Genomic DNA, 24,280 nt, shown 5'->3' with positions numbered 1-24,280 from the left:
TTTTTGTGATGGTTATTGTATCAAATCTGATTGAAATGGACGGGGATTGCCATATTGTCTGTCTGGTTCTAGTGATGCTTGTAAATAGTAGCTGTGGGACATCCTGAAGTCTTGTCACACCCACGCTGAGAGTACTTAGCAGAACGCTGAACAGCAGCAGAGACATCCTGAGCCTTCAGAGAGGTAGCTTTGAAGATGACAGCACGTAGTTTGAAGAATTTGGGGCATATTCTGATTTTGTACTGTGAACGCTAAAAACTGCATTGAAGTCCCATCTATGTTTATGGACTGAACTGTTCAGCTTTCCAAGTAAAATTTTCCTTTATTCTCTTGGCAATTAAATGAGATGATCAGCCAATTCCATTCTGAGCAAAAAGAGGGGGAGACAATGTTCAAACAGTCTATTTTATTTTTTTTTCTTCTTGTGGCACTTCAGTTATCTCTCAGCCTTTTTTACAAGCAATGCCAAAGTAAATTCTGATGCCTCTTAGCCATGTCTCGCTTTTGGAGACCAGCCGTACACCAATGGTTGCACTTTTATCTCCCAGTACATATATAATTAAATCTGGACTGACAATGGAAGAGAGAGAGACTGAGAAAGCTCCTGAGCCGGAGCAGAGGGTGATTAATACGGATTATTAGAGACTGCTGATTGAAAGGCTGCGGCTGTGATTGCCATAGCAGGGAGAAGGGAGCAAGGTCTCAGTGCTGGTAGTGGTGTCTGCCAGGTCTTGTCTTCAGTTTACTCTGACAAAGATGTTTTCTGTGTGCTACCCTGCACCCCAAAATCAACCGCTACACCCCATCAGCCATCTGTGGTTCTCTAAGGGGGTGGTGCTTCTGCCACCCCAACAGGTACCAGCCTTGACTCTTGCCGTAGCGGTTTATACCTTGAAGGCGAGCTGGCAGGTTTTCCTGAGCTCTGTTTGATGGAGCAGCTGACCTGACAGGTATAATTTAGTTTTGTTCTCTGTTTCTCTTTAACAGGCGACGGCTATGTCAGTGGATTGCCTGGGACAGCGCGCTGTACTCTCGGGGTGAGTGTGACAGTCCCCATTAGAAACGTGTGACAGTCATTTCCACCAGCCAAATCAGCAACCTTCAGGCTGACCTCAGATGAAGGGCTGATGTATTGTTTCGGAAAGGTGCAGCTGAATTCTGTTCAAGGCTTGACGAAGAGGATTCTGGGTCCCATTTCCGATGGGATACATAGTGGCAAGCCAGCAGCAGCACGATAAAATACTGTCGTGGCTTTCCTGGTACGTGCTTTCCCAAATCCACCTGGGGGAGGTGGAGCATTGTGAAGTACTGTTTGGATTCTGCTTGAAATACGGATCGAATCACTTCCTTTAAGACAAAATTTGCCCCAAATATTCCCATAATGTGTTTGGGCAGAGGAGTAAAGCTCCCTGACCTGCTCCTCTGCTGTTTCAGCGCAGTGTGGTAATCAACAGGAGCAGTAAATGCTGTAGACTCCAAGCTGTCAGAGCTCCCAGGAGACCTTGGCAGTGCGTAGCCACCGCCAGGGCAAGCCTTCAAGCAGCTCAGCGATTGCCTGCCCAGCTGCCACCTTTCAGTGCTAACAGCTATTCCTGTCCCACCGTCAGTGACAGAATTACCACACTGTTAGGATGTTCACTTCAAATTCAGGATTGTGTGGGTGCAGCTGACCTTTGGTCAGCCTGAGAGGAAAGAGGTCCTTTGGTACAACTCAGAAGCCTGCTGGCTTCCACGTAAACCCTTAGTCCGGCAGCCCTGCACAGATACGCAGCTCAGCAGCTGGTTTGGGTCTAGCTTGATGCCTCTTCCTCCTTACATCTGCCCAGTTTCACAGCTTGCTTATTTGGGCTGGCAGTGAGCTGGGAATGGCCTGTCTGCAAGTCAACATTGGGTCCATGACCCTCTGCTTTTCAGGCTTCTCCTGAATGCTCAGCAGCCCTTCAGGATTTGCCTCCTTTATTTTAAAGCTGTTTGAGAGGCTCGGAGGGCTCAGCACCGTTACTCTTCACGGTATGGAGGCCTGAGGACTTTGGTCTGGAAAGGCAGCAAAGAAGTTCTCTGTGTTCCTTCTCTTGGGAAAATTCACAGTGCTCAGAGCAGCTGTATGCTTGCTATGCAGCTGACAGAAGCGATGCTGGTGTGGTTAATTATATGTGGTTCAATATGTTTTGGTGCTCCCCATCTACTCAGCCCTAATGAGGCCCCATCTGGAGTGCTGTGTCCAGTTCTGGGCTCCCCAGTTCAAGAGAGATGAGGAGCTACTGGAGAGAGTCCAGCGGAGGGCTGCGAGGATGAGGAGGGGACTGGAGCATCTCTCCTACGAGGAGAGGCTGAGGGAGCTGGGCTTGTTCAGCCTGGAGAAGAGAAGGCTGAGAGGGGACCTTAGAAATGCCTCCAAATATCTGCAGGGTGGGTGTCAGGAGGACGGGGCCAGACTCTTTCCAGTGGTGCTCAGTGACAGGACAAGGGGCAATGGGCACAAACTGAAGCAGAGGAAGTTGCAGCTGAACATGAGGAAGAACTTCTTCCCTCTGAGGGTGACGGAGCCCTGGCCCAGGCTGCCCAGGGAGGCTGTGGAGTCTCCTTCTCTGGAGATATTCAAACCCCACCTGGACGCGGTGCTGTGCAGCCTGCTCTGGGTGACCCTGCTTCGGCAGGGGGGTTGGACTGGGTGACCCACAGAGGTCCCTTCCAACCCCGAACATTCTGTGATTCCATTAGAGTTCAGCAGGCTCATAGTTACTTCTGGGCCGTTTACCTTGCTTGTGAGATTACTCACAGCGTGGAGGGAATGATACCTTGCCTAGCTTTGTGGGGAGCTGGCTGCATCCAGCAGGACGTATGAGCTCAGGTTTAGCATCATGCAAATCTATCTCTGCAGCATATAGGGTTAGCTCAGGTAAGTAATATAACCAGATTGGTGCAGTGCTTTGTCCACCCACGTTAATAAGCTGCTGTAGCTGAGCTAGCTCTGTGCGGGTGGACTGGTACTGTCTGGGGAACCAAGCCCCCCAAACAGCGTGATGTGGAAGTGTGCAGCCACATAGAATCATCTTATGTTTGTCAAGGCTCGTTAGCTCTTGCTCAGAGCAGCCTCTCCAGACTGAAGCTGGCTCCTGTGAAGCTGCTGTGTTGCACTCGCAGCTCTGTGCCACCTCAGCTCTGCTGGTGCAGCGTTAGGTCATTTCCCAGTGCTTCCTTTGGTATCCTAGTTATCTGGGGTCTGAGCTATGCCTTACCTTTACAAATCCGGTTTAATTTCAGTGTGAATTTAATATACTTTTTTCAATGTAGCCCTTTTTGAAGTATGTGGTCAAATGTAGCGTTCTCAGGAATAGTATTTTCATCTGTCTTCTCAAATGCTTCGTGTCTCTGTTACTGTAGGCTGTGAGCTCCATGTGAGCGTGAGGTTTTGAGATCAGTCCTGTGAGATACAGCCCCTTTGTGTCTGTGTGTCTTGCAGCCGCCGTTTCCTCTACATAGTCAACCTGGATGCACCAAATGAGGGTCATCGAAAGATCTCCCGGCAGAGCAAGTGGGACATCGGGGCAGTGCAGTGGAACCCACATGACAGCTATGCGTACTACTTTGCGGCTTCCGTAAGTTTGCTCATTTAAAAGCTGTAACTCTTCATCTTTCCTGGTCTTCAATGGGTGGACTTCTGTAGGCTTGGAAGGCCATGTGGAGCTGGCACAGGCGTGCTTCTGGAAGTTACGTTGCAAGATCAAGGCCTAACTGATTTACTGCCAAGGAGGTAATTGGCTTGATGGCTCTCAGTTATTGGTTGGTCAGTGTTGAATCTAGTTTTGCTTGCTTGTCTCTTATAAAAAACCTTGCCAAATAAACTGGGCATCCAAATGGTCCTTTTCTGGAAGGAAGGGGGGATGTGCTCCCTTTCTAACTTCCATTCTGTTATGAGATTTGTGCACTTATTGAATTTCTTGCTCTGTGCTGTTTTGTTTTCACCTCCCTGCCTTCCTGGTGGGATGTGGTACACCAGGCAGTCTGTAAATAGCCCAAGTCAATATTGGCTCACCACTGCAACAATCTAAGTCTGCAGATGGGCAGGGGCCGAGTCAGCGCGGAGTTCTTACTCAGTGTGTGGAGAAGTAAATAGGCTGGTCTGAAGAAGCTGTAGTGGCCATCTGAGGCTTGAAGTGTGGTTTTTAGCTCTGATCTTTACTCCATCTATCGTGCTCTGTAGCTTGTTCGCCCAGCGCCCTGAGCTTCTGCTAGCGGCAGTCTCAGCCATCAACCACAGCGCTGCAGCAGCTGGTATTAGTGAGGCGCAGACTGTTCTCATGGCGAGGTGCCTCTCCTTGTGTTGCATCTGCTTTTATAGCCTGAGAGTCCTGGAATAGCTGGGGGTGGAGAGGTTTCCTGTATTTTTGTTTTTTGAGAAAACACTTAGCTGAAGGTGGTTTCCTGGGATTTCTGTTGCTTTTGCTTCCTGGACTGGCTACCGTTGAAAGGAAAGGCAATCTTTAAAGTGGACCAGTGTTGTCAGTTAGAAGCTGTTGCTGGTTTGCTCTCTGACGTTCCCCAGCCTTTCTCCTCCCAGCTCTGGTACGTGACTGACATCTTAAAAGGTGCCTTCAGCAGATGTCTGCTTCTGAGTGGAGAGTTAATAAAACTTGCAAAAAGGTGTCCTTCCTTGCCACTTCTGGGTACAGTCTGTGAAAATCAAAACCAAATAAGGAAACGTACTGTGCAGGCTGCGAGTAGAGAAGGCGGTATCTGGTGATGGGTTAATGCTGATCTGAGCAGGACCCCTCTGCAAAGGGAAGCTGTGCCCGTCTCGCACTCCCATCGGAGTACTCCCATCTCTCGCTGCCGTGAGCGGACACAGGAGCCCATCTTGTTCCAGGCTGAAACTAGGTGTAGCTGGCATCAAACCTTGCTGCTCCCATTTATGAATGAAGATGCTAAGATGCTCTGGTGGTTTAGACGTGGTGGCTGACACACTGCAGGTGAGGAAGCCCCAAAATGAGATCAGACTGCTTTTCCAGTTTGGGTCAGAAACGCCTCCTTTCCGGCCATCTCGCAGTTGGCTGGCATTTTGGTGCTGATGCGTTACAGCCCTGTCCTAAGGCTAGAATTTAGCCTGTCTTGTTTAGAAGTGGAAAGCAGACTCAAACCATGTGCTCAGGTCTGTGTGTCCCAGGTCGGGGCTGGAGGCAGTATGGGCGTGCTTGAGGGCTAAAGGGGCAAAGATGCATTGGGAAGGCTAAATCAGCTTGGGTTCAGCACCGTGAAGATGAGATTTGCTGCTTCTGGACTCAGGCTGGCTGTCAGTCCCCCATCAGTCCGCTGTTGAGGTTCTCATATGCTCAGGTATACCACGCAAGTGTTGGAGATGGCCCCAGGGTCCTACTGCTCTGCATCTGTGGATGGAGGAGGAGTGTAAAAGGCTACCGTCCTGTTTGCCAGCAGCTTTGCAGTGCTGTTAATTGCAGGTGGTGCAGGCTGAGGGGAGGTCTGTCTTTGTGTTTGGATAGGGCTGCTTATTTTTTTTAGCCTCTTTCCAGAAGAGCTGAAACATGTCCTGTGTCTGCCCTCTGGCTTGAGCACATTTCTGAGGACTCCTAAGCTGCTTCAGAAATGCCATTGTTTTCAATTCTACAATCCTTGTTACTTCTTTTGTGTGGTCACAAATGCTTGAGCAAGAGAGTGATGGAAATGTTTGAAGCATGTGCTGATACTTATCACAAGCAGCACATTTTTTAGAAAATGCTCCTGATGGGAAGAGCTGTCATTCCCCCAGACCTGGTACTAGGGGCAGCGCTTTCCATGTGAGACGCCCTGCGAAGAGTCTGCGAAACTTCTGCCCATCCTTGTCTTGTAGCATCAACTCTGAAGTCTTGGACAAATTCCACTGGGTAATTTCGCTCTACTCCCTGAAATCCTTCTGTCAATGAGAAACGGGCAAGGAGTTTTCCTTGCCCCAAGCTCTTGTGCAGCCCTGCTGTGAGCTATTAGAGAAATGCCATGTATTATTGCTGAGCTGGGAGGAGACCTTCCATTTCAGCGAAGGCTGGAGTGTTTTATCCATCTGCATGTTCGTATTCAGAAGCAGCTTTGGGGTAGGAAAATAAAACAAACAAACCCACCACAAAAACCTGCCACAAAAAATGTGAGATAAGTCTTCTCTCTGTTCTCTTTTCACTCATCTACCTGTAAGTTTGAACACAAGAGGCTAATGAAGATCAAATTTTGAAGTCATGCTATTTCTGTTTTTGCGAAATCAACGTGAATTTGCAGTCGTGGCCCAGGACCCACTGTGCTTGGTGCTGTTATGCCCCCAAAAAGGCAATTCCTGCTCCAGAATGACTGGAGTTGGTCTGGGCTGAAGTCAACCTTGATTGAGGCAAAACATGAAAAAGCACAATAACTATTTTCAAGTAACTTTGTGCGCAGCTGCGTTTGGGGGAGGATTTGTTCCTGGGAGGAGTGAAGAAGCCCTGAATAATGTTGTCATTGATTCATCTGGTTTACTCCTGCGGTTTACAGTTAGTGATAAGCACTTAAGGCTTTTTTCCTGGGCTGGCAAGTATGGAAGCACCCTTGAGGACGTGACCTTGAAGCCATTAGACTGTATTGTTTGTTCATGTTTGGCAACAGCGCTGATTATCCCAGAAGGGAATCGAGGGAGAGTTGAGGACGACCAGTGGTGATCCATCATCTCCCTCACTGAAAACTCCAGTTGTGAATCTGAACGGACTGGCAGGGTATTCCTGCAGGGGGAATTTGGCTGCCTGTTGCCTGCAGTTACAAAATGTTGTTAGGAAATAAAAGCTTTGAGAACGTAATTTCGTGGAAACATTTTGTAATGTGTTTTGTTCTCCCCCCCCCCATTCTTGTTTATCTCCAGTTTTAAGTGGGTGTAATTAACGTGTGAGCTTTTGAGAGTCCTTGCAGCCTGTAGGTTCATCTTTGCTCTCCTGCTTTGGGCAAGGACTTTGCTAATCGCAGTGTGACTCATTAGTAACTGAGGTTGTTTAAAGCAAAGGGAACCTGGTCCTGATACATGGATTTCTGTCCTACCCGGTTTGCCTGACGCCGTCTCCTTTCTTTCGTCTCATTTCAGAGCAATCAGCGAGTTGACCTGTATAAGTGGAAGGAAGGTAATGGTGAGGTTTGCACATCGCTGCAAGGACACACACGTGTGATCAGGTGAGGAGGAAGCGATGCTGTGGACTGCTGGGTGGGAAGCGACGGGCTGTTTCATAGAAGGCAAATGTTTCCGTCCTGGGCCTGCTCAGGCTCTGCTCTGAGTCTGGTTTTGCTCACTGTTTGGGACTGTACTATCTGCCCCTCTGTCCTGCCTTCCCGTTTGGAGACGACGCCAAATATGAAGCAGCTCACCCTCTCATGGCTCCAGTGTCATTGCCTGAGGCTGCTGTCCTTGTAATGAACAGCAGCCATCATCGGGGAAATGGATAGCAGCGTGGTTGTTAGAAACACGGCTGGGACTCAGTTTGTGTGATAGCAGCTTAATTAAAGGAGGTAATCCCAAAGATGAACTTCACAATGTGTTATGGCGGCGCAGGGGAGATTTCTGCCTCTGGTTCTAGGGGTGTATTTTAGTGCTGGGCTGGAAATGCAGGTGAAGGGCTGCTTTCACTCCGGCTCCTGTCTGTGGAAAGTAATCACAGCCCTTGGAATGGCAGTTGTTTGGATGGACTGAAGGCTGTTTGTGTCCCAGGTGCATGGGGAGAGCCCAACAGGAAGGCATCCCAGAGTGAGGGGTTGATGCCAAGAGTGTGTGGTAACTGGGAACTTGCTGAGACATTGTCCCTTGGCCTGTGGAGGAAAGAGCGCACACACGATGGCCGTACGGTTCAGGGCTAGGAGGATGCTTCACTAGAATTTACTTAGAAGCATTTTGTTGCTTCTTGGAATTTACTTAGAGAAATAATTAAGATCTTGCTTTTTACTTGAGAAGTTTCAGTTTACTTTAAAAAGATGTCATGGAGTGGCCGTGAATTTGTTGGAGAAATACACTGGGGGGCTTGTGAGAAGTCGATGCAAACCGTGTGTGCTTTTCTCTGCTGACCTACTCTGATTTTGCATTTGTAGTGACTTGGACTGGGCAGTGTTTGAGCCAGACCTGCTGGTCACCAGTTCTGTTGACACGTACATCTACATCTGGGACATCAAGTAAGAATCAGTATGTTTCTGCACCGCAGGGAAATCATTGGACTCCTTTCCATAATTAGCAGCTTGCAGGGCAAAGCAAGCGCTGACGGGTGCTGCTCCTCAGCTGTGCTTGCAGGGGCTTCAGGTACTTCCCATGATCTCAAAGATGGCTGCTGTTCCAACTTTTCCTGGAGCCCAAGGGTGTTCCTCAACCTGTTGTGTTCTTTAGCTGAGTGAAAGAGCACCATTTCAGCAGGCATTTTCCGCTAAATGCAGTTGCTGGCTGTCCCTCAGTGGTGGGAAGACTGGCAGTGCTATTCAGGAAGCTTTTTCTGTTCGTGCCTTCCCTTGCTTCCTGGTGCTTTCTATAATGAGTAATTTCAGAGTAACAGCTCTTTCCAAATGCACTAATACTATAACCCTGCATTTTACACCTGAGAAGGAAGGAGCTGGCTCTGGGACTGCTGGGTTCTCTTGCTGGCTGTACAGCAGCTCTTTCTGACCCCCGGCAAGTCACTTTGTTCCTCTCTGCCTCCCTAGCTCAGTTATAATAGGAGGATAATTATATAACCCCACTGCACCAGGCTACCCTGAGGCTTGTTTAGCTCCTGTGAAGCACTTAGATCCTTGGTTAAATGGTGCTTCAGAATGGCAATATATTATTAATGTGTAATTAAAAGACATAGAGAGACAATAACTGCTGGTTGTGTTTTCCTGTGATACAATCTTAGTGCCACGCAAAATCCAATTCTCTGAAGGTTGTTATCAGAAGCCCTGCTTTAACTCTGTTGTGCCCTTCCATCAGTTGTGTCTGTGTGTGTCGCTTGTCCAGAAATGCTTGGCCAGGCTCTGGCTAGCCGCTGCGTCCCACTTGTGCTAGTGAGGTCTCTGAGCTTGCTGGGGCAGCGAGGTCCGGGGGCTGCTGCCCTCCAGCAAAGGAACATCCTGCTGAAGCGGCTGTCGCTAATGACACCCTAGGGAGGTAGCTGGAAATTCCCCACTTCGTTTGTCATACAAAGTAACTTTTTGTTTAGGCAGAAATTCTTAGCAGGAGAGGTGTGATCCTTTCTAGAAAATGTTCTGCTTTTCAGCCAACGCAAAAAGCTGAGAACAATATTCCTTATGTTCACTGGCATTTTTCATGAAAGGACAGGTGACTTCCAGAGGAACAAGGTGAAAGAGATTATTGCCTTGATCCGTGTCCTGGCTGCTAAGAGTTGTCATGGTGCTGCACTGGCTTCTACCACCGCAGAATTTGGTCTGTAGAGTCTGCACACAGCTGGGCTTATTTCCTACCAATTTAGTTGTTACACGCTAGACGTGAAGTCTTTGCTGTGAAGTCACTGCTCCATCTACCTGGAATGAGGGTCTGCGAAGGCTTGACACGTCAGTGGCTTTCGTTGAGTTTTTCGGTAGGTCTGTCTGTTCCTATTAATCCTCCTGGGAAAGGCTGCTGCTTCCTGCAGCGACACTTTGCAAGCCCAGTTTCCTTGCCTGCCTGGTTGCAACATGCCACACTTTGCACATGTTTCTCCTCCCTCTGGTCCCCTCCATCTCCTATGTCCTAAACTTGCTGCTGTATGTGGTGGCAAAATAGGATGGCGGTTGTACTCCAGCTGGTCACCCCTTTCTTTATTCCATTTGGCGTGGTGCATTTTGGTAAGCAGAAGTCACATTAGGTCCCAAAAGACAGCAATAAAATTCGTCCTGGAGTAGCAAGGAGCTCACTGGAGAGGCTGGAGCTGCTGGACGATGCTGTGGGTGCTCATGTTAGCCGTGTTGTGTTTCAGGGACACCAGGAAGCCTACAGTCTCCCTCTCTGCGGTTGGTAAGTATGACGCGTGTGTGTAATGTAGGCATGAAACGAGCCTGTTGTTGTATGCCCCTGCTGTTATTCCTTCCTCCCTTCGTGCTCCAAGGCTGGATGTGGCAGAGCACTGCAGTGCCGCCTGTGTGACTCTCCCGTGTAGCAGCAGCCTGCGAGGCTCCAGTTCCCAGCTTGTTTTAGGGGAGCAGAATGCAGAAGGGATGTGGAGCCCTTGGACGTTCCCAGGCGTGGAGGGCAGTGGTGGTGCTTGGGCTGTCTGTCCTAAAATTGGTGGACAGTCATAGAATGATAGAATGGTTTGGGTTGGAAGGGACCTTAAAGATCATCTGGTTCCAACCCCCCTGCCATGAGCAGGGACATCTTCCTTCTGGACATGAGTGGCTTCTTCCCTGCTTAACCACCCTGCTGCTCTGCTTGTCCTGGATTGCCTGTCTAATTTCTCCATGTGCTTTTATGTTTGACTGAATCAGCTGAGAAACTAAATTGCACCCCAGGCAGCGGTGCTGAATGCTGCCAACTGCCAGCCTGCCCCCTTACTCACCGAGCGGCTGGGTGCATCGACCGGCCCAAGCTGCGTCCCCGGGGCACCTTCGACGTGCAGACAGCTCCCACGGTGACACGAAGGTGCTCTCTTTGGGCTGTGCTTGCTCTGGAAAGGCCCTTGTCATGGCTGTTGGCAGCGCAACTGTCCAGTCGCCTCGAATACCGCCTGCTGGCAGGTGCTGCGTGTCAGTCCTCACCGGCTGCGTGTTGGAGCTGGACGAAGTACGGATGACGAGCAAAATGTCCTTTTCCTGAGTTACTGTCCCCAGTATTACAGCAATCCTTGTAACACGTATCTTTTACGCTCTGCTGCTTAGATCTCCTTAGGCTACACATCTGCAGCGGCTCCCCCTTCCCTCTCAGCCAGCAAACCTCTCTGTCTCAGTGGTGCAAAAACCTTACGGAATCGGAGAGAAGCAGTGTTCAGTTCTGATGCCTGGGGTGAGGTTTCCTGGTCGGCTGAGCCAGCCCAGCAGCTAGCTCCCCAGAAAGCTTCCTTCCTCCCGTGCCCGATTCTGTTCAGTGCTGGCCCAGACGCTCGTGTACCCTTCAGTGAGGGGATCAAATCAGTCAAGGAGCAGCCTCTTTGCAGCTTTTTTTCCCCTGACTAGCTTTTTGCCAGGTTGTCAGGATGAATCTGCTCACCGTGCAGCAGGAGGTGAGTAGTGAAGGTGCGGAATAGCAGCAGGCTGAGATCCGTTTAGCTTTCTCATGGACCTCGCCTTGCTGATAGCTTAAAATGTTTGGAAAATACTGGCAGAATAAGGATGCACAGAACATGTATTTCTCTTAAAATATCTGAACAATCCAGACCAACTGAAGCTATATTTTGCTGCTTATTAGAAATAACCAACCAATTTCTGATTTTAGGCATGTGACCGAGTCTCTCAGGATATCATATAATCATACCTGGACTATCGTCCGGTTTCTTTACAATGCCATTGATATCTTTGACTTCTGTGTTGTATTTTGACAGCTGGGCATTCTTGATTCACCCAGTGAGTCTACCTCCAGCTGGCCAGACACGAAGTCCATCTGCACTGCAGCCTTCTCCTACACCTGTATTTTAGTGATAGACCAATAGCACTGGTTCCCTGAGTAGCATCAGATAATAGAGGGTGTTGGGGAGACAAGTGAATCGATCCTGGAGCACCTGCAATTAGCTTGAATAAACCAGAAGGGATTTGGGAGGGCGTGATGGAACTACATTTCTCATCTAGAGGAGGTTGCTCCATCTGAGCTAATGGACAGGAGTATTTTAATCAGGTTCAAGGCATGGCTAGACTCAAAGCCTGTAACTGGAACACTCTTGCTTTGAGGTCTGCAGGACACATACATTAAGCTGGGGAATCAGGAGTTAGTCGTGTTCATGGCATCCTTCATGCTGGCTTTTGGGATATCTTTTCTCTGAACTGCCTTTCCTGTGCTAGGAAGAGAAGCTCTAAGCCCAGGTCAAGGGTCTGCTGTGCCATTTACCTTTTCATTGCTTGTTGTGACCTGCTCTGTTTGTGCTGCAGCTGGAGCTTCCCAGGTAAAATGGAACAAGAAAAATGCCAACTGTTTAGCCACAAGCCACGACGGGGATGTCCGAATATGGGACAAAAGGGTAAGCTGAGGGGTTTTCGAGCGGTCTGTGCATATGCACACCTACCCGATACAGATACCCCTCTGGTCACAGATAAATACTGAGAAAAATGTACTACTTTATCCCAGATCTCTCTTGTGGGTTGATTTAAAGTAGAGAGACTGGGGAGCCCACACACCTGAAGTGAGCGTGTAGTTAGCTTCCTTCCCCAGAAATTGCGTTTGTTAACATTTTGCTTGTGATCTGCTAGTGCTTAACTGTTTTACTGAGTCTAAAATGTGGTTCAGGGCTGCACTTGGTGACTGGAATTTCCCACACCTTCACAGGACCTTTCCTTCAACTACCTTTGCTGAGCTGTTTGCCTTTCCCCAGCAGGAGGGTGTTCTGCCTCTCCTGCCCTTGTTAAAGTGCCTCTTTTTATGCTGAAGAGCTAGACCAAATTTTAGGAGTCCTGTGCTGAGAAGGAAAATGTCTCTCCTTGCAGAAACCCAGCACTGCAGTAGAGTACTTGGCAGCTCATCTCTCTAAAATCCACGGTCTGGACTGGCATCCTGACAATGAGTATACGCTGGCCACTTCCAGCCAGGACAACTCTGTCAGGGTAAGTGTTCCTTCTGGGACTTCTGCTTGGGAGATGTCACCATGGTGGAGCAGATCCCCTTCTGCTGCTGAAGTCCTGGGGAGTGCTTGCCGTTGGAAGGATTTGGATCCTTATTTTTTGGTTTCTGGCAGCCTGTGTGTGTTGAGCCAGGGGTGAGCTTAGAGAACAGGCAGAGAAGTCATTGCAGAATGGGTGCACATATGTTTGCCACATATCTGTGGTGGTTTGGGCAGTACTGAAGCTGAAAACAACTGCCTCTGCCTGTTGCTTGCTGGAATGGAGCTGGCCACACGTGCCAGAAGAACCTTCTCCCCAAAATGCAGGGTTGCCAGCCTCAGGCTGATTACAGCATCTTGGAGGGGGAGATGTATTTCAGCCCTTGGGGTTCCCAAACTCATGTCAAATTGGGTTATCGATAAGAGACTGCCTGCCAGCCAGCATTGCTGTGCGGGGCCTTTTACTTGGGGGGGAAACAGTGTGCTTTGTATGTCAGCCAAATGGGGCTCATTCACGTTTAGCTAAGCTCTGAGGCAAATGCAATTGATGTGTATTCTAGCAAAGCAAAAGGTTAGATTCTTCATTACAAAATTAGCAGGAGCAACAGGGTGGGCCTGCCTCCAGTCTGGACTGGCACATTGGCTGGGAGCCCGCAGGGTACCTTGCAGCTCTGAAAGCCCAAGCAGGCTGCCTGTCTCCCTGCTCTAATTACTCAAGCTACGATCACTGTGAATATGACCCCAAGTCCCTCCTTGTCTAAGGGATGCTGCCAGATGCTGATAGCTTGCTATTTGTCCTTTGGGGCCATCTCTGCTGCTAATGAATGGGATTGCTAATGATGCTGTGGACACCCTGGCATGTTCTTTGCTCTCTTATATCTGCAAGCCACATGGAAAACTGCAGCCTGAAAGTATAGCCAACTGACTCCTGCCTTTGCTTGTCTTTGTTTTTTTGAAGTTCTGGGATTACCGTCAGCCTCGGAAATACCTCAATATCCTTCCCTGCCAGGTTCCCGTCTGGAAGGCGAGATACACGGTGAGTGAGAAACTCCCACCAGCCCTGCTTGTGCTGTGAGAGCAAATGCATGAAGGGATGTTAAACAAAGAACTGCTGAAGGGCTTCTCACTAGTTCTACTGCTGGACATTATTAAAGTGATTTTTAAAATCCCTCTTGGTGCTTAAAAGGCCTAGAAAAGCAACATCCGCAATGGCGGGCACTCAGGGGAAGGAATGACTAGCAGTGTGAGATCCCAGTCTTGGGCAGCATCCTTCTGGGGGCTGAAAACCCGGGTGCAGGTGGGTGGCTCTGGGAGCAGGAGGCTCAGAAAGTGACTGCTGCTCTCGCTCTCATGTTTTTTCCACTCAGCTCCAGTGTTGGTACCAGTTGCACAGAGCAGTGCAGCAGTTGTCTTCCCTCTCCGAGTGCTTCCTTTAATCCCAGGGTTTCCAGGTGTGCCACAGTGTCCTCTTACAGCACATCAAATCGAAGAATTCTTGCCTGTTATAGAGCAAGGACCCAGCCATGTGCAGCTAAGGCTTTTAAGATCAGTTGTATCTGTTCTCTTCCCCAGACATCTGAATGTAGCCTGAAGCCAGTGCTGTGCCTCAAATCCCTCATCCCCTTTCCCTGTCCGCATGGTGGAGGGTGTAGGACTGGGTTCCAGTGTTCCTCTGAGCATCATGGTCCTGGGCAGCTGCTGGGGCTCGGTCCCCACGTAGCAGTTCTTGCAGGTCTAGGCAAATGGCGGTAGAGATTCCACGGGAAAAGTCAGGGGTGAAACCCCTGCAGCCTCACAGCTGAAAAGTGAGGAAGCAGCAGAAAGAATCTTAATTGAGCTGCACTGAGTATCTCGAAGTGTATCTTTTTGCTTGTAAGACACTGGTTTTGTACAGCGGTTGCCTTAGACCTCCCCCCAAGTTTTAGGCCTGGTTCTGTTTTGTGATGAGCTCCTGTAAAGCCCACGTGTTCTTGGTAGGAAAAGGAAAAAATGAGAGCATGATAACATCAGCGTGGGAGCATAACTCCCCAAGGCTAACTGGAAAGGTGTTTCTCTCTCAAGCCTTTCAGCAATGGGCTAGTGACAGTGATGGTCCCCCAGCTCCGTCGGGAGAACAGTCTCCTTCTCTGGAACGTCTTTGACTTGAACACGCCTGTCCACACTTTTGTGGGACACGATGACGTGGTGCTGGAGTTTCAGTGGAGGAAGCAGAAAGAAGGTGAGTTCTGGGCTGGATGTGCTCCCTCCCCTGCGCTGCCATCGGCTAACCAGGGACGTGAAGGCCTGGCTCCTGGCTGCAATGCTTATGCTATCACTGATTCTTGCCTTTCCTTGGAGTAGCTCCTACCCGCTTTCCTGCCCCTCCTCAAGCCACAGCAGTTTTGTACTTGTTTTATGGCACTGCCCACAGAAGCATTGCCCTGTTGCTTCCATGCTAACAAAGCAAATCCACCGAACACTTAGTGGGTCAGCGATGACTCTAATTGCTTCCACTCTCCTGTGAGTCTATTTTTAAATAGATCCTTCAGAATAAATTGTACTAACTACTAGGTGGGTGCCCGAGTGCAGGCACCCTCCCCCTGCTCAGAGCTGCAGGCTGACCAGTTAACCCATCGCATCACGGTCTGGATCAGCAGCCTCCAGCATATCCCAGACCACCGACCCAGCAAACCCACCTTATCTGTGTGCTGGCAAAGGCAGGGGAGGGAGACCATGGGATAGAGAGGCTGCTGTTAGAGTTCAATCCTGACGAAATTTTCCAGCGCAGACAGCTAAATATAGGAGATTCCGTATTAGAGGTTGAATAACCACACAGAGCACAGCTTTGTTTCCAGCACCTCAGCTGCCATCGACAGGACAAGCACATCTGGCTTTGGTGTCACTTGTGGTACTGCTTTGCAGTGCCGTGTAAAAGTTCTGATCCAACCCTCTGCCACCAGCTGCAGGGACAGCTCAGTTAAGTCACCTTCTTCTCTATACCTTGGTTTTCCTTCCTCAAAAAGAGCAAAGCGATAGAGAACCATGTTAGGATCTGGAGGCACAGTCTAAGACAGCTTGGGAATGAACGTTCAAGCAGGCTGGAACCACAGTTGTGTTGTCTTAGCGGAGTTAATAGATGTATATCTGAGGCTGGAAGTCGTGCTTGTCTCAAGCGACATAAATCAATCATACAAGCATTCCAAGTCCGCTTCAGTGCGGAGACAAGCAAGATAGCGCAAATCTCCTTCCACAGAGCCTGCTGTGCTGTGTTTAGACAGCCCCTGTGCCTCAGCAGAGGGCTGTAGGAAGCAGCTGTGCAGCAGCAAATTCTTAAATGCAGCAGCTGTTTGACAAGAGAAACTGAAACTGTATCGCAGGGCCTAAACGTGAGCATAAATAGGTCTGCGCACATTTATCTGTTGATAGATAGTATGCGGCTAGATTTATTTCATTACATCCTGAACTTGTCTTGGCATCATCCGTGTCTCAGGAGGAAAAAGGAGGAGGGTAGAACCAGCTTCTCTTAGCTTAGAAATGATTTAAAATATCTGCATCTTGAAAAAGATATGATGAACCAAAAGATATTTTGACTTTACAGTTATCATAAAAATAAATCTGTTTCTCAGCTATATTATTTCTTCTATTTAAATCAGAATTGTAGTAGATTTTGTTCATTTCTTGTTGGAAAACTGGCATCACATTCATTATACTTACCGTGTGCTTGTCGTGTGTGAGTTATACCCCAGTTAGAGGTGTGGAAACCGTGGTGCAGGGAGGCGTAAAGGCGGATGCACCTACGTCGATTTGAAGCAGAATAGGACTCACTCTGCCTTTTGGTTTAGTGCCTTATCCGTTGGATCTCCCTGCTGCCTTGCTTGAATCTGCTTAACACTGAACAAAAGGCTGAGATAGATCTGGCTGAAAACAGAGACTGTAAGGTTTTTTCCGTCCTTTTTAGGTTCTAAAGACTACCAGCTGGTTACGTGGTCCCGTGATCAGACTCTGCGGATGTGGCGAATTGACTCCCAGCTGCAGAAGGTACGTAAACGTTTTTGCTTTTGAACTGTAGACAGTTTTCTTACAGACTGGATTCACCTCCCCTTCCTTGCACTCCCAGTCACTCCTCTGGTGTCCTAGAGCTGCAGCCACAGCAGCCAGCTGCCCCTTCACTTTGCTCTTCAGCTCCAGCCCAGAAACGTCCCCAGGGAGACCTGTGATGAGACCTCTCTGTGTCTGTGCTTCGAAAGCTTCTGTAGAAGTGCAAGGCCACTTTGTACAACCGTAAGCGTATGGGTCGTTCAGGAAAGATGGAGATCAGTTACTGCTTGCATTGCCTCTGAAGATGCCACCTCCATGGCCGCAAGACTCTATGATGCTTCTCTTGGCATTCTAGGTATTGGGTAAATGTAGGGATTGTGCTCTCTGCTTCCTCCCCTTGTTTGCTGTGCCTCTTAGCCCGGTGCAGGCAGTGTGAGTTCTGTTCTGCTGTCTGACAGCAGTTACAAATTGCTGATGCAATTACTAGAACAGCTGTGCTGGGTCAGACCAGAGGTTCATATGGCCACAATGGCCCGTGTTGCCCTGTCCCATCTTCAGCTGTGGATGTCTTGGAAGACAACAAGAGCGAGGCAAGTATGGAGTGATATATCTCTCAAATGCCCTGCCAGCCTCCTGCAGTTGGCAGCTTAGAGGCTCATTGAGTCTGGCATCTTTGGCAGAGCTCAATGAGTTTCACTTCCATAGACCTCTTCTGTCTTTTCTTGAACCTGTGTAAATTTTTGCCATCTTAAACATCCTATAAACAGGGAGTTTCACAGCTTTTCTGATACTTTCATTTATTTTGCAACATTCTAGTTTCAGTACGTTGAAGATGAAATGAGCAGCCATCTTGTCTGTGCTATTGATGATTCTGTAGACCTCCATCGTATCCCTCCTCAGCTGCCTCCTTTTTCAAGTCAAAAGGTCTTGGTTTACTTCATCCCTTGGACGAGAACTTTGATTGTCCTTTTGCCTTTCACGACCCTTTTTCAGTTCCGCTATATGGTTTTTGGGATGGGGAGCTGAACTTTGCTTTTTCCAAAGAATTCGCAGTACTCGGTGTGTTTTTTAATTTGCCGGGCATAATTCCATGAAAACATCAGCTTAGTCTGGCCTCTACATCTTGTTCCCTCAGGCAACTTGAACTTGCCATTTTTTCCCCTGTGTGCATTGCCTTATATTTATCTGAACTGACATTCATCTTTCATTTTAATATGGTTACTCCTGTAAGGTCCTTCTGTGATTGTCTGCAGTCAGCCACTCTTGTTGCTACCCTGAAAAAACTTGGTGGCATCAGCGAACCTGGTCATGTCGCTATTCACCTCCCATTCCAGGTTTTTAATGACTATGTTGAGAAGCATGTGTCCCAGCACAGATCCTGCAGGAGTCTTGCAGGTCTATAACACTTTCTCTGTGAAAAATGACCCTTTACTCCTACCTGATATATTTGTGAATACTTGATTTCGTTCCTGTCTTTAAACCAATTGTTCATCCATGTCAGAGCCTTTACTCTTCCTCTGCTGGCTCCCACTCATTTGTCCTTGTCTTTGTCTGGATCAAACTACACACGTGATGGCGTGATGCTGGTGAGCAATGCTGTAATTTGCTACATTGCACCCTTATCCTTTCTCCTCTCTCTCCTCTTCACTGTTTTCTTGTGCTGGACTCAAAATACAAGTTTTCGTGGTCTCTTTTTGATACACAACTTAGAACACTAGGGCCCCTGGTATGTGCCTGATTCTCTAGATCCTACTGGAGTGTAAATATCAGAAGCAGAAAGTGTGCTACTATTATAGCCAATCTAAAAAATGACAATTCAAGGAATTAGTCATACCAGCTTTAGTTTTGATTAAAGTAAAACCTCTGTCACTTAGACTAGCTATGTCAATTAAGTGGCTTTGTAAGCAAGCAGGAGATTTGGCCAGGCTGTCTGAGGTGACAGAGCTGAGGATGCTGGAAAGTGGAAGATCACCTGTCTTTGTCACAGAAACAATACCGAGGTCTTAGTCATGACTGTTGCGTGGACAGACCTACCTTGCAAATCCAGCTCCCTGGAGAAGTGAGTTGTTCAGTGGTGGCTCTTTCCACGGTTTGGTTTCTGTTGTGCAGCATGTGGCTGTGTTTGCTCTTTTCAGCTGTGTGCTAACGATATCCTGGATGGAGTCGAGGACCTCATCGATGGGATTTCTCATCTGCCAGAGCCAGACAAGACCCTTCACCCCCAGGACTCTGAGCCCCAGCATAACTCTGGGCACGGGGATGAGGAAGGTGAGACAAGTGATGGATTGTGGAACTTCAAACACCAGCTCTCGTTGTATTGGGAAGATGATGCGTCTTGGTATAGGAAAATAACATTATAGGCAAAGCACAGACTGGTGCTGTTTCGAGGATTAATAGATTCCCCAGCAGAAGGGCTTTCTGAGCTTTGTCCTACCATTCTTTATCTATTCTAACACAGCATAACATCATTCTAGCTGTAAAACAGCTCTTCTTGTCACAAGTAGCATTTAATTGAATTGTCTTTAGGTTATAGTTGTGGCTTCCTGCCAAAAATAAGGTAATTGGAAAGTCAGTTCTGGCTTTTAGGAAGGTATTTCATTTTAAGCTGAGAATTGAGCCCCCAGAAGAGAGGAGCGTATGTGTAAGGCACTCTGACACAAACTGCTTACGTCACGCCTAGTACCAAACTGCTTCTTCTGGGGTCACTGTGTGAACTGATCAAACGTGGAGATGCTTGCTGGCATCTTCTCCTGTCACCATAAGAGAGAGCTTGTGCATTTTTGTTCATCACATGCTCATGTCCTTGGTAGCTCATGAAAAGCTGCCTGGACCTGGAGACCCCTTGTTTGAACCTGGTGCAACTACAGACTGCTCTGAATAAAATCCCCACTCTCCTTTCTGCTCTGAACCATGCGGAGCCGCAGGCTTGGTTCCCTGGGGCCTCAGGTTGTGTCAGGGGAGGTTTAGGTTGGATATTAGAAAAAATTTCTTTACTGAAAGAGTTGTGAAGTGTTGGACCAGGCTGCCCAGGGCAGTGGTGGAGTCCCCATCCCTGGAGGGGTTCAAAAAACGTGTAGACATGGCACTTCGGGACATGGTATAGCAGGCATGGTGGTGTTGGGGTGACGATTGGACTTGATGATCGTAGGAGTCTTTTCCAGCCTTAATTATTCTGTGATTCTATGATTCTGCAGCAGGTAGCTGAAGGCTAGCAGAGCAGAGGGGGAAGGATGGTACCTCCGACTTCTGAGTACCAGATGCGTGGATGGGAATGGGTCAGGGGCTTTGACAGAAAGCATTGATTTGACTTTATGGAAGAGAAGGCAAACAAGGAAGGAATGTGGAGGAGGGTTTGTGTGGTTAAGGCTCTGGCCAGGTTAAACATTCAGGGTGTTAGTGTTTGAAGAACATAAGTACCAGAATAGAAGAGATTGCAGCAGACCCATGGTGGTGATGTGCACGTGGAAAAGCTATCTAAACACATTTCTGTATCCAGCACTGAGGAAGAAGAACTGAGTGCTCCCATGCCTTTGTGTCAGCTTGGGTTTAAATTCAGTTTCTTTCTGTAATGTAGCAGGGTGCTACAACGGATCCACATGTGAGGGGCTTACAGGAAAGCAATTTGATTCTCCATTTGGCTTGGTGACAAACTGGAGAGAAGGGGAGGAAGTGGTCTAATATCTGTTCTCTAAATAAAGGAGCAAGCTGTGAGGTTCCTTAGGGAAGGCATCTCTTCCGAACTGGAAGTTTCTTCCCAGCAAATCCCAGTGAAGTTCTTCTCTGCCCCCTGTCCTATGTGGCAGCAGCAGAAGTTTCTAGAAGTTGTCAGCACCACTGTCTGCGTGAGGGTTTTATAATATGGTCAAAAGAGCCCCAGTTACCTGGGCTCACCGTGAGCAGTACTGCTTGCTCCAGCTGGGAGCGTGAAGTATTCTCATTCTGGCTGTCTGACCTCTCTTTTTCCACAGGAGAGAGTTAACTCTTTCTCTGTCCCTGATGAGGTCATGTTCATGCATCCTGTGTGGTTTCTGTGTGGGTCTGGCTCTGGTTCAGGCTGTTAAGGTTTCCCTTGTGGCCAAAGGGAATGAAAATGGCTTTTCTGTAGCTGGGTAGATTTTGCTGCAAATACTGTGATTGCAGGATCAATGCGCAAGCGAGTCCCTAGGTAGGAATTTCAGTTCTTTCTAGCCTAAAAGCTATTGTGGACCGTTGATGTCTCGTCTTGGATGTGGCTGCATTGCAGTTGCAGACAAAGCCTCCATGTTATATTAGTAAAGCACTTTGGGGTATCTTTGAAGAGAACAGCGTTCTGCAGATAAATCAGAAAGCCCACCAGCTGTGTCTTCAGTGTGCAGCTCTCCTCACTGGCTGCTGCCTGTAAAGGATCTTTAGGAATCTAGTCAAATATGTGGGCTTTTGGGGATTAGAAAGTAATTGGAAAGGAATGGGAGGAGAAGACAAAAGGAGAGCACTGCCCATGTTGGGAGCCTCAGAGATGGCTTTTCAGTAAGATATCTGGAGTCTTCAGCTAGAAATAATCATCTTCCCCGAGAGCCGCTGATCTTCCTTTAATCGCCTTTTCAGCTCCCTTTTGTGGAGTATATCTAAGCACTATAATAAAATCACAGACAGGAATGAGTAGCTGAGCATCTGACCTATCCAAATTCAGCAACCCACTGGGCAGCAGTAAAGCCAGATTTATTTGTCTCAGCAGCAAAGTCAGTAACTTTTAGGCAAATGCCTGTGAAAGGACAGCTTTCTGCATTTCTTCCCATGTAATTTTTTGCTAGGAAAAGTCTATGGAATATGATATTGCGAGCATGAGAATGACAGCTGAATAATTGGGACTTCCCTTATGTCCTTGCAACTAGCATCAAGAAATGCGTTTGATCTTCTCAGCAAAACCCCCTTCAGAAGGAGCTGCCCCTGCCCTTCTGGGGGTACATAGCAAGAGTGGAGGCAAAAGTCAGGCACGACCAGAAGCAGAGACCAGTTCTTCTGAATCTCAGTCAAGTTTGCCACCTTAACCATAATTCCTTATGTCTTGCAGCACTTGCCTGGCTGTTTAAATGTATTGTGGCCTTCAGGGCTCATTGTCCTCCTGAAAACTGTTGGTGGAACTGGACAGCTAGACCCAGCATTTAGATGATTCTTTAAAGACCATTGAAACACTGGAGTGCCTGCAATATGAAATGCAAATGGCTGCTACAAATTAATTAAGCCTCTCGTAGGGCCAGAAATGCCCTCTTCTCTCTCCCAAAGCCTTATTATGCTTTGGAAGCATTCCCTGAAAGCCAGGAGTGGCGGGGTGTGAGTCCCAAAAACCAGAACTCCTCCTGGAGACTGCTTTGGCAGCAGTCCTTTCCCACTGAACCTAGGGGCTCCAGTTCAGCTGTCTGTGACTCTGGCAGTACTGTGTAGGGAGGAGAAGGGGTCTCAGATGAGTAGAGACAGACCATTTAGGGCTGCACAGAGTACAGGCGGCTCCTGTAACCTTCCTGGGAAACCTGTGTGCAGACAGGTTTGGTTTTTTGAAGAGAGAGGCTCAGAAGCCTGCCTCAAGACCCTCCAGCTCTCAGGTCTTTGCTAGGTAAAACTTGTACCTGTGTGTGTCAGAAGAGCAGAGGAAAGCCTGCTGTCTTGGTTACCTGCTGGCATCATCTGCCAAAAGTCGGTTATAGCTTGTGTCAACCTGCTCTCCATCTTTCCTGTCAGCCTTAAAAGAAGATTTCCTGGATGAGCCCCTGCTGGGAAAGAAAACGGATCAGCTGGGGCTGCCTCAGACACTGCAGCAGGAGTTTTCACTGATCAACGTGCAGATCCGAAATGTCAATGTGGAGGTAGAGAGTTTCCTTTTTCTGGCTTGTTAGGAGGGGATGTGGGCAGGCTGGCTCGCTGGAGCTTTTTGAGGGGAACCTTCTTTGCTGCAGTGACTGCTGTCTGTAAACAAGGTATATTTTGAGCTGTGGAGATCCACTTGGCCAGGGGTAGTAGCAAAGAGGAGAATCCCAGACAGTGGAAGTGTGGGAAGTGTTTCAGCCCAGTAAGTACACTGGCTGGTCCCAAAAAGGCTGGATGGCATTTTCCGCTCTGGCTAGACTGCAGAGTGGAAAGTGACTTGTTCCACTACATGCAGCTGATCTTATTTCAGCTGTTTCTGAACCTGATCTGCTGAGCCCTCCCTATCCTGCACACTCTCCCTCGGTTTTGGCACCTCCCTTGCACGCCAGACCCTCCTCTGTGCGTGGAAGCTGGCTGGAGGCACAGCACTGAACTGGGATGGGAGGCTTGAGGGAGCTGTCTGTCTCCTTTCCCCACCCCTGTGGTTTCACAGCTCATGGCATGATCCTGGTGTGGTTTTCTGAGACAGTGGTGTATGATCTTAGACGGTGCCGGTTACTGCTGCACTGGGCCTGGAGCTCTCCACGGCCAGGTGAAGTGGGCTGGGGTGCAGTGGCTGTTGGGGGTAGAGCCTGATTCCCAGTGCAGCCTGGGCTGGCTGTGATCTCCAGATGCTGGGGTGCTGGACTGGCAGTCTGCTGGTGCAAGCCAAGTCTGTCCCCATCTGCCTGGGGTTTTGTGCTGTCACTGTGTTCACTGCCCTTGAGAACAGCACGACTTCATCTCATGGGTGTGCAGAGGAATCGGCCCCTCAACCTGAATTTAAGCCACTGTAAGTTTAAAGGTCCTTGGAGATGTAACTACAGAGCAGTTGCTTTTCTTCACACAGATGGATGCGGTGAGTCGTAGCTGTACGGTGTCAGTGCACTGCGGCAACCACAGAGTCAGGATGCTGGTGATGTTCCCCGTCCAGTATCCCAATAACGCTGCACCGTCCTTCCAGTTCATCAACCCGACCTCGATCACTGCCTCCATGAAGGCGAAGCTGCTGAAGGTGTGTGAGGAGTGTACACTGTCTTTATAAATACACAAATGCTGGTCGCTTGATGTCTAGATTAGTGACACCGTAAAACATCTGATCTTGCTGAAGACCTACCAGTTGTCATTTTGAACTGATACACTGTGGAGCTCCTAGGGTGAGGTGTTTGTTGGGCTTGCAGCCCAGTATTTGCCTTTTTCTGCTGGTGCTTTTGACACATGTGTTCTTCACTGCCACTGCATTCCTGTGTGATGTGTATTGCCTGAGGATCCCTAACATTCTTCTCCTCACGTGGTTGCCCCAGCCCCGTACTAGACAAAATGACCAGCTGCAGAAGGATAAGATTTTTGAGCTGGGAGTTGCTTCCTGCTCTCCTCCACGAACTGTTTTAAAAATGAGGGGACTTTTGACACAGGCCACACTAATTCCAGACCAGGTGTTTGATCATCTGGTGTAGCAAGTCCTATTGCTGATGAAATCCCTTCCCCAGCAGCAAGTAGATAGATCAACCTGGGTTCCTTCCTAAAAAAACCTGATCCAGTTTGCCATAAACTGGTGTGAAATGTGTGGGCTACAGTAGTATATAAGCCCAGATCCTGGCTCAGAGCGTGCTGAATCTAGGTGAACCCTTGGTGCTCTGATCAAAGCTCCCAGCCGTTCCTCAAAGCAGACGGCACAGCAGCGGGTCAGT

General features: G+C 48.5%; 1 protein-coding gene across 2 annotated transcripts in view; it reads left to right on the top strand.

Annotated features, from left to right (window-relative positions):
* Positions 1-24,280, top strand: part of WDR59 (WD repeat domain 59) — a 51,628-nt gene that overhangs the window by 3,357 nt on the left and 23,991 nt on the right. For both annotated transcript variants that reach the window (XM_075434188.1, XM_075434187.1), the window contains exons 2-14: positions 988-1,037; positions 3,464-3,599; positions 7,088-7,173; positions 8,080-8,160; positions 9,930-9,967; positions 12,028-12,116; positions 12,580-12,696; positions 13,651-13,728; positions 14,754-14,910; positions 16,630-16,709; positions 18,845-18,977; positions 22,425-22,549; positions 23,440-23,604. In XM_075434188.1, the coding sequence (XP_075290303.1) occupies positions 988-1,037; positions 3,464-3,599; positions 7,088-7,173; positions 8,080-8,160; positions 9,930-9,967; positions 12,028-12,116; positions 12,580-12,696; positions 13,651-13,728; positions 14,754-14,910; positions 16,630-16,709; positions 18,845-18,977; positions 22,425-22,549; positions 23,440-23,604 (1,335 nt within the window). The remainder of the gene's footprint in view (positions 1-987; positions 1,038-3,463; positions 3,600-7,087; positions 7,174-8,079; positions 8,161-9,929; positions 9,968-12,027; positions 12,117-12,579; positions 12,697-13,650; positions 13,729-14,753; positions 14,911-16,629; positions 16,710-18,844; positions 18,978-22,424; positions 22,550-23,439; positions 23,605-24,280) is intronic.

This window comes from Opisthocomus hoazin, chromosome 12 (genome assembly GCF_030867145.1).
Source record: "Opisthocomus hoazin isolate bOpiHoa1 chromosome 12, bOpiHoa1.hap1, whole genome shotgun sequence".
Classification (NCBI taxonomy): domain Eukaryota; kingdom Metazoa; phylum Chordata; class Aves; order Opisthocomiformes; family Opisthocomidae; genus Opisthocomus; species Opisthocomus hoazin.
The sequence above is the reverse complement of the archived record's forward strand: the minus strand, read 5'-3'. Positions and strand labels throughout refer to the sequence as shown.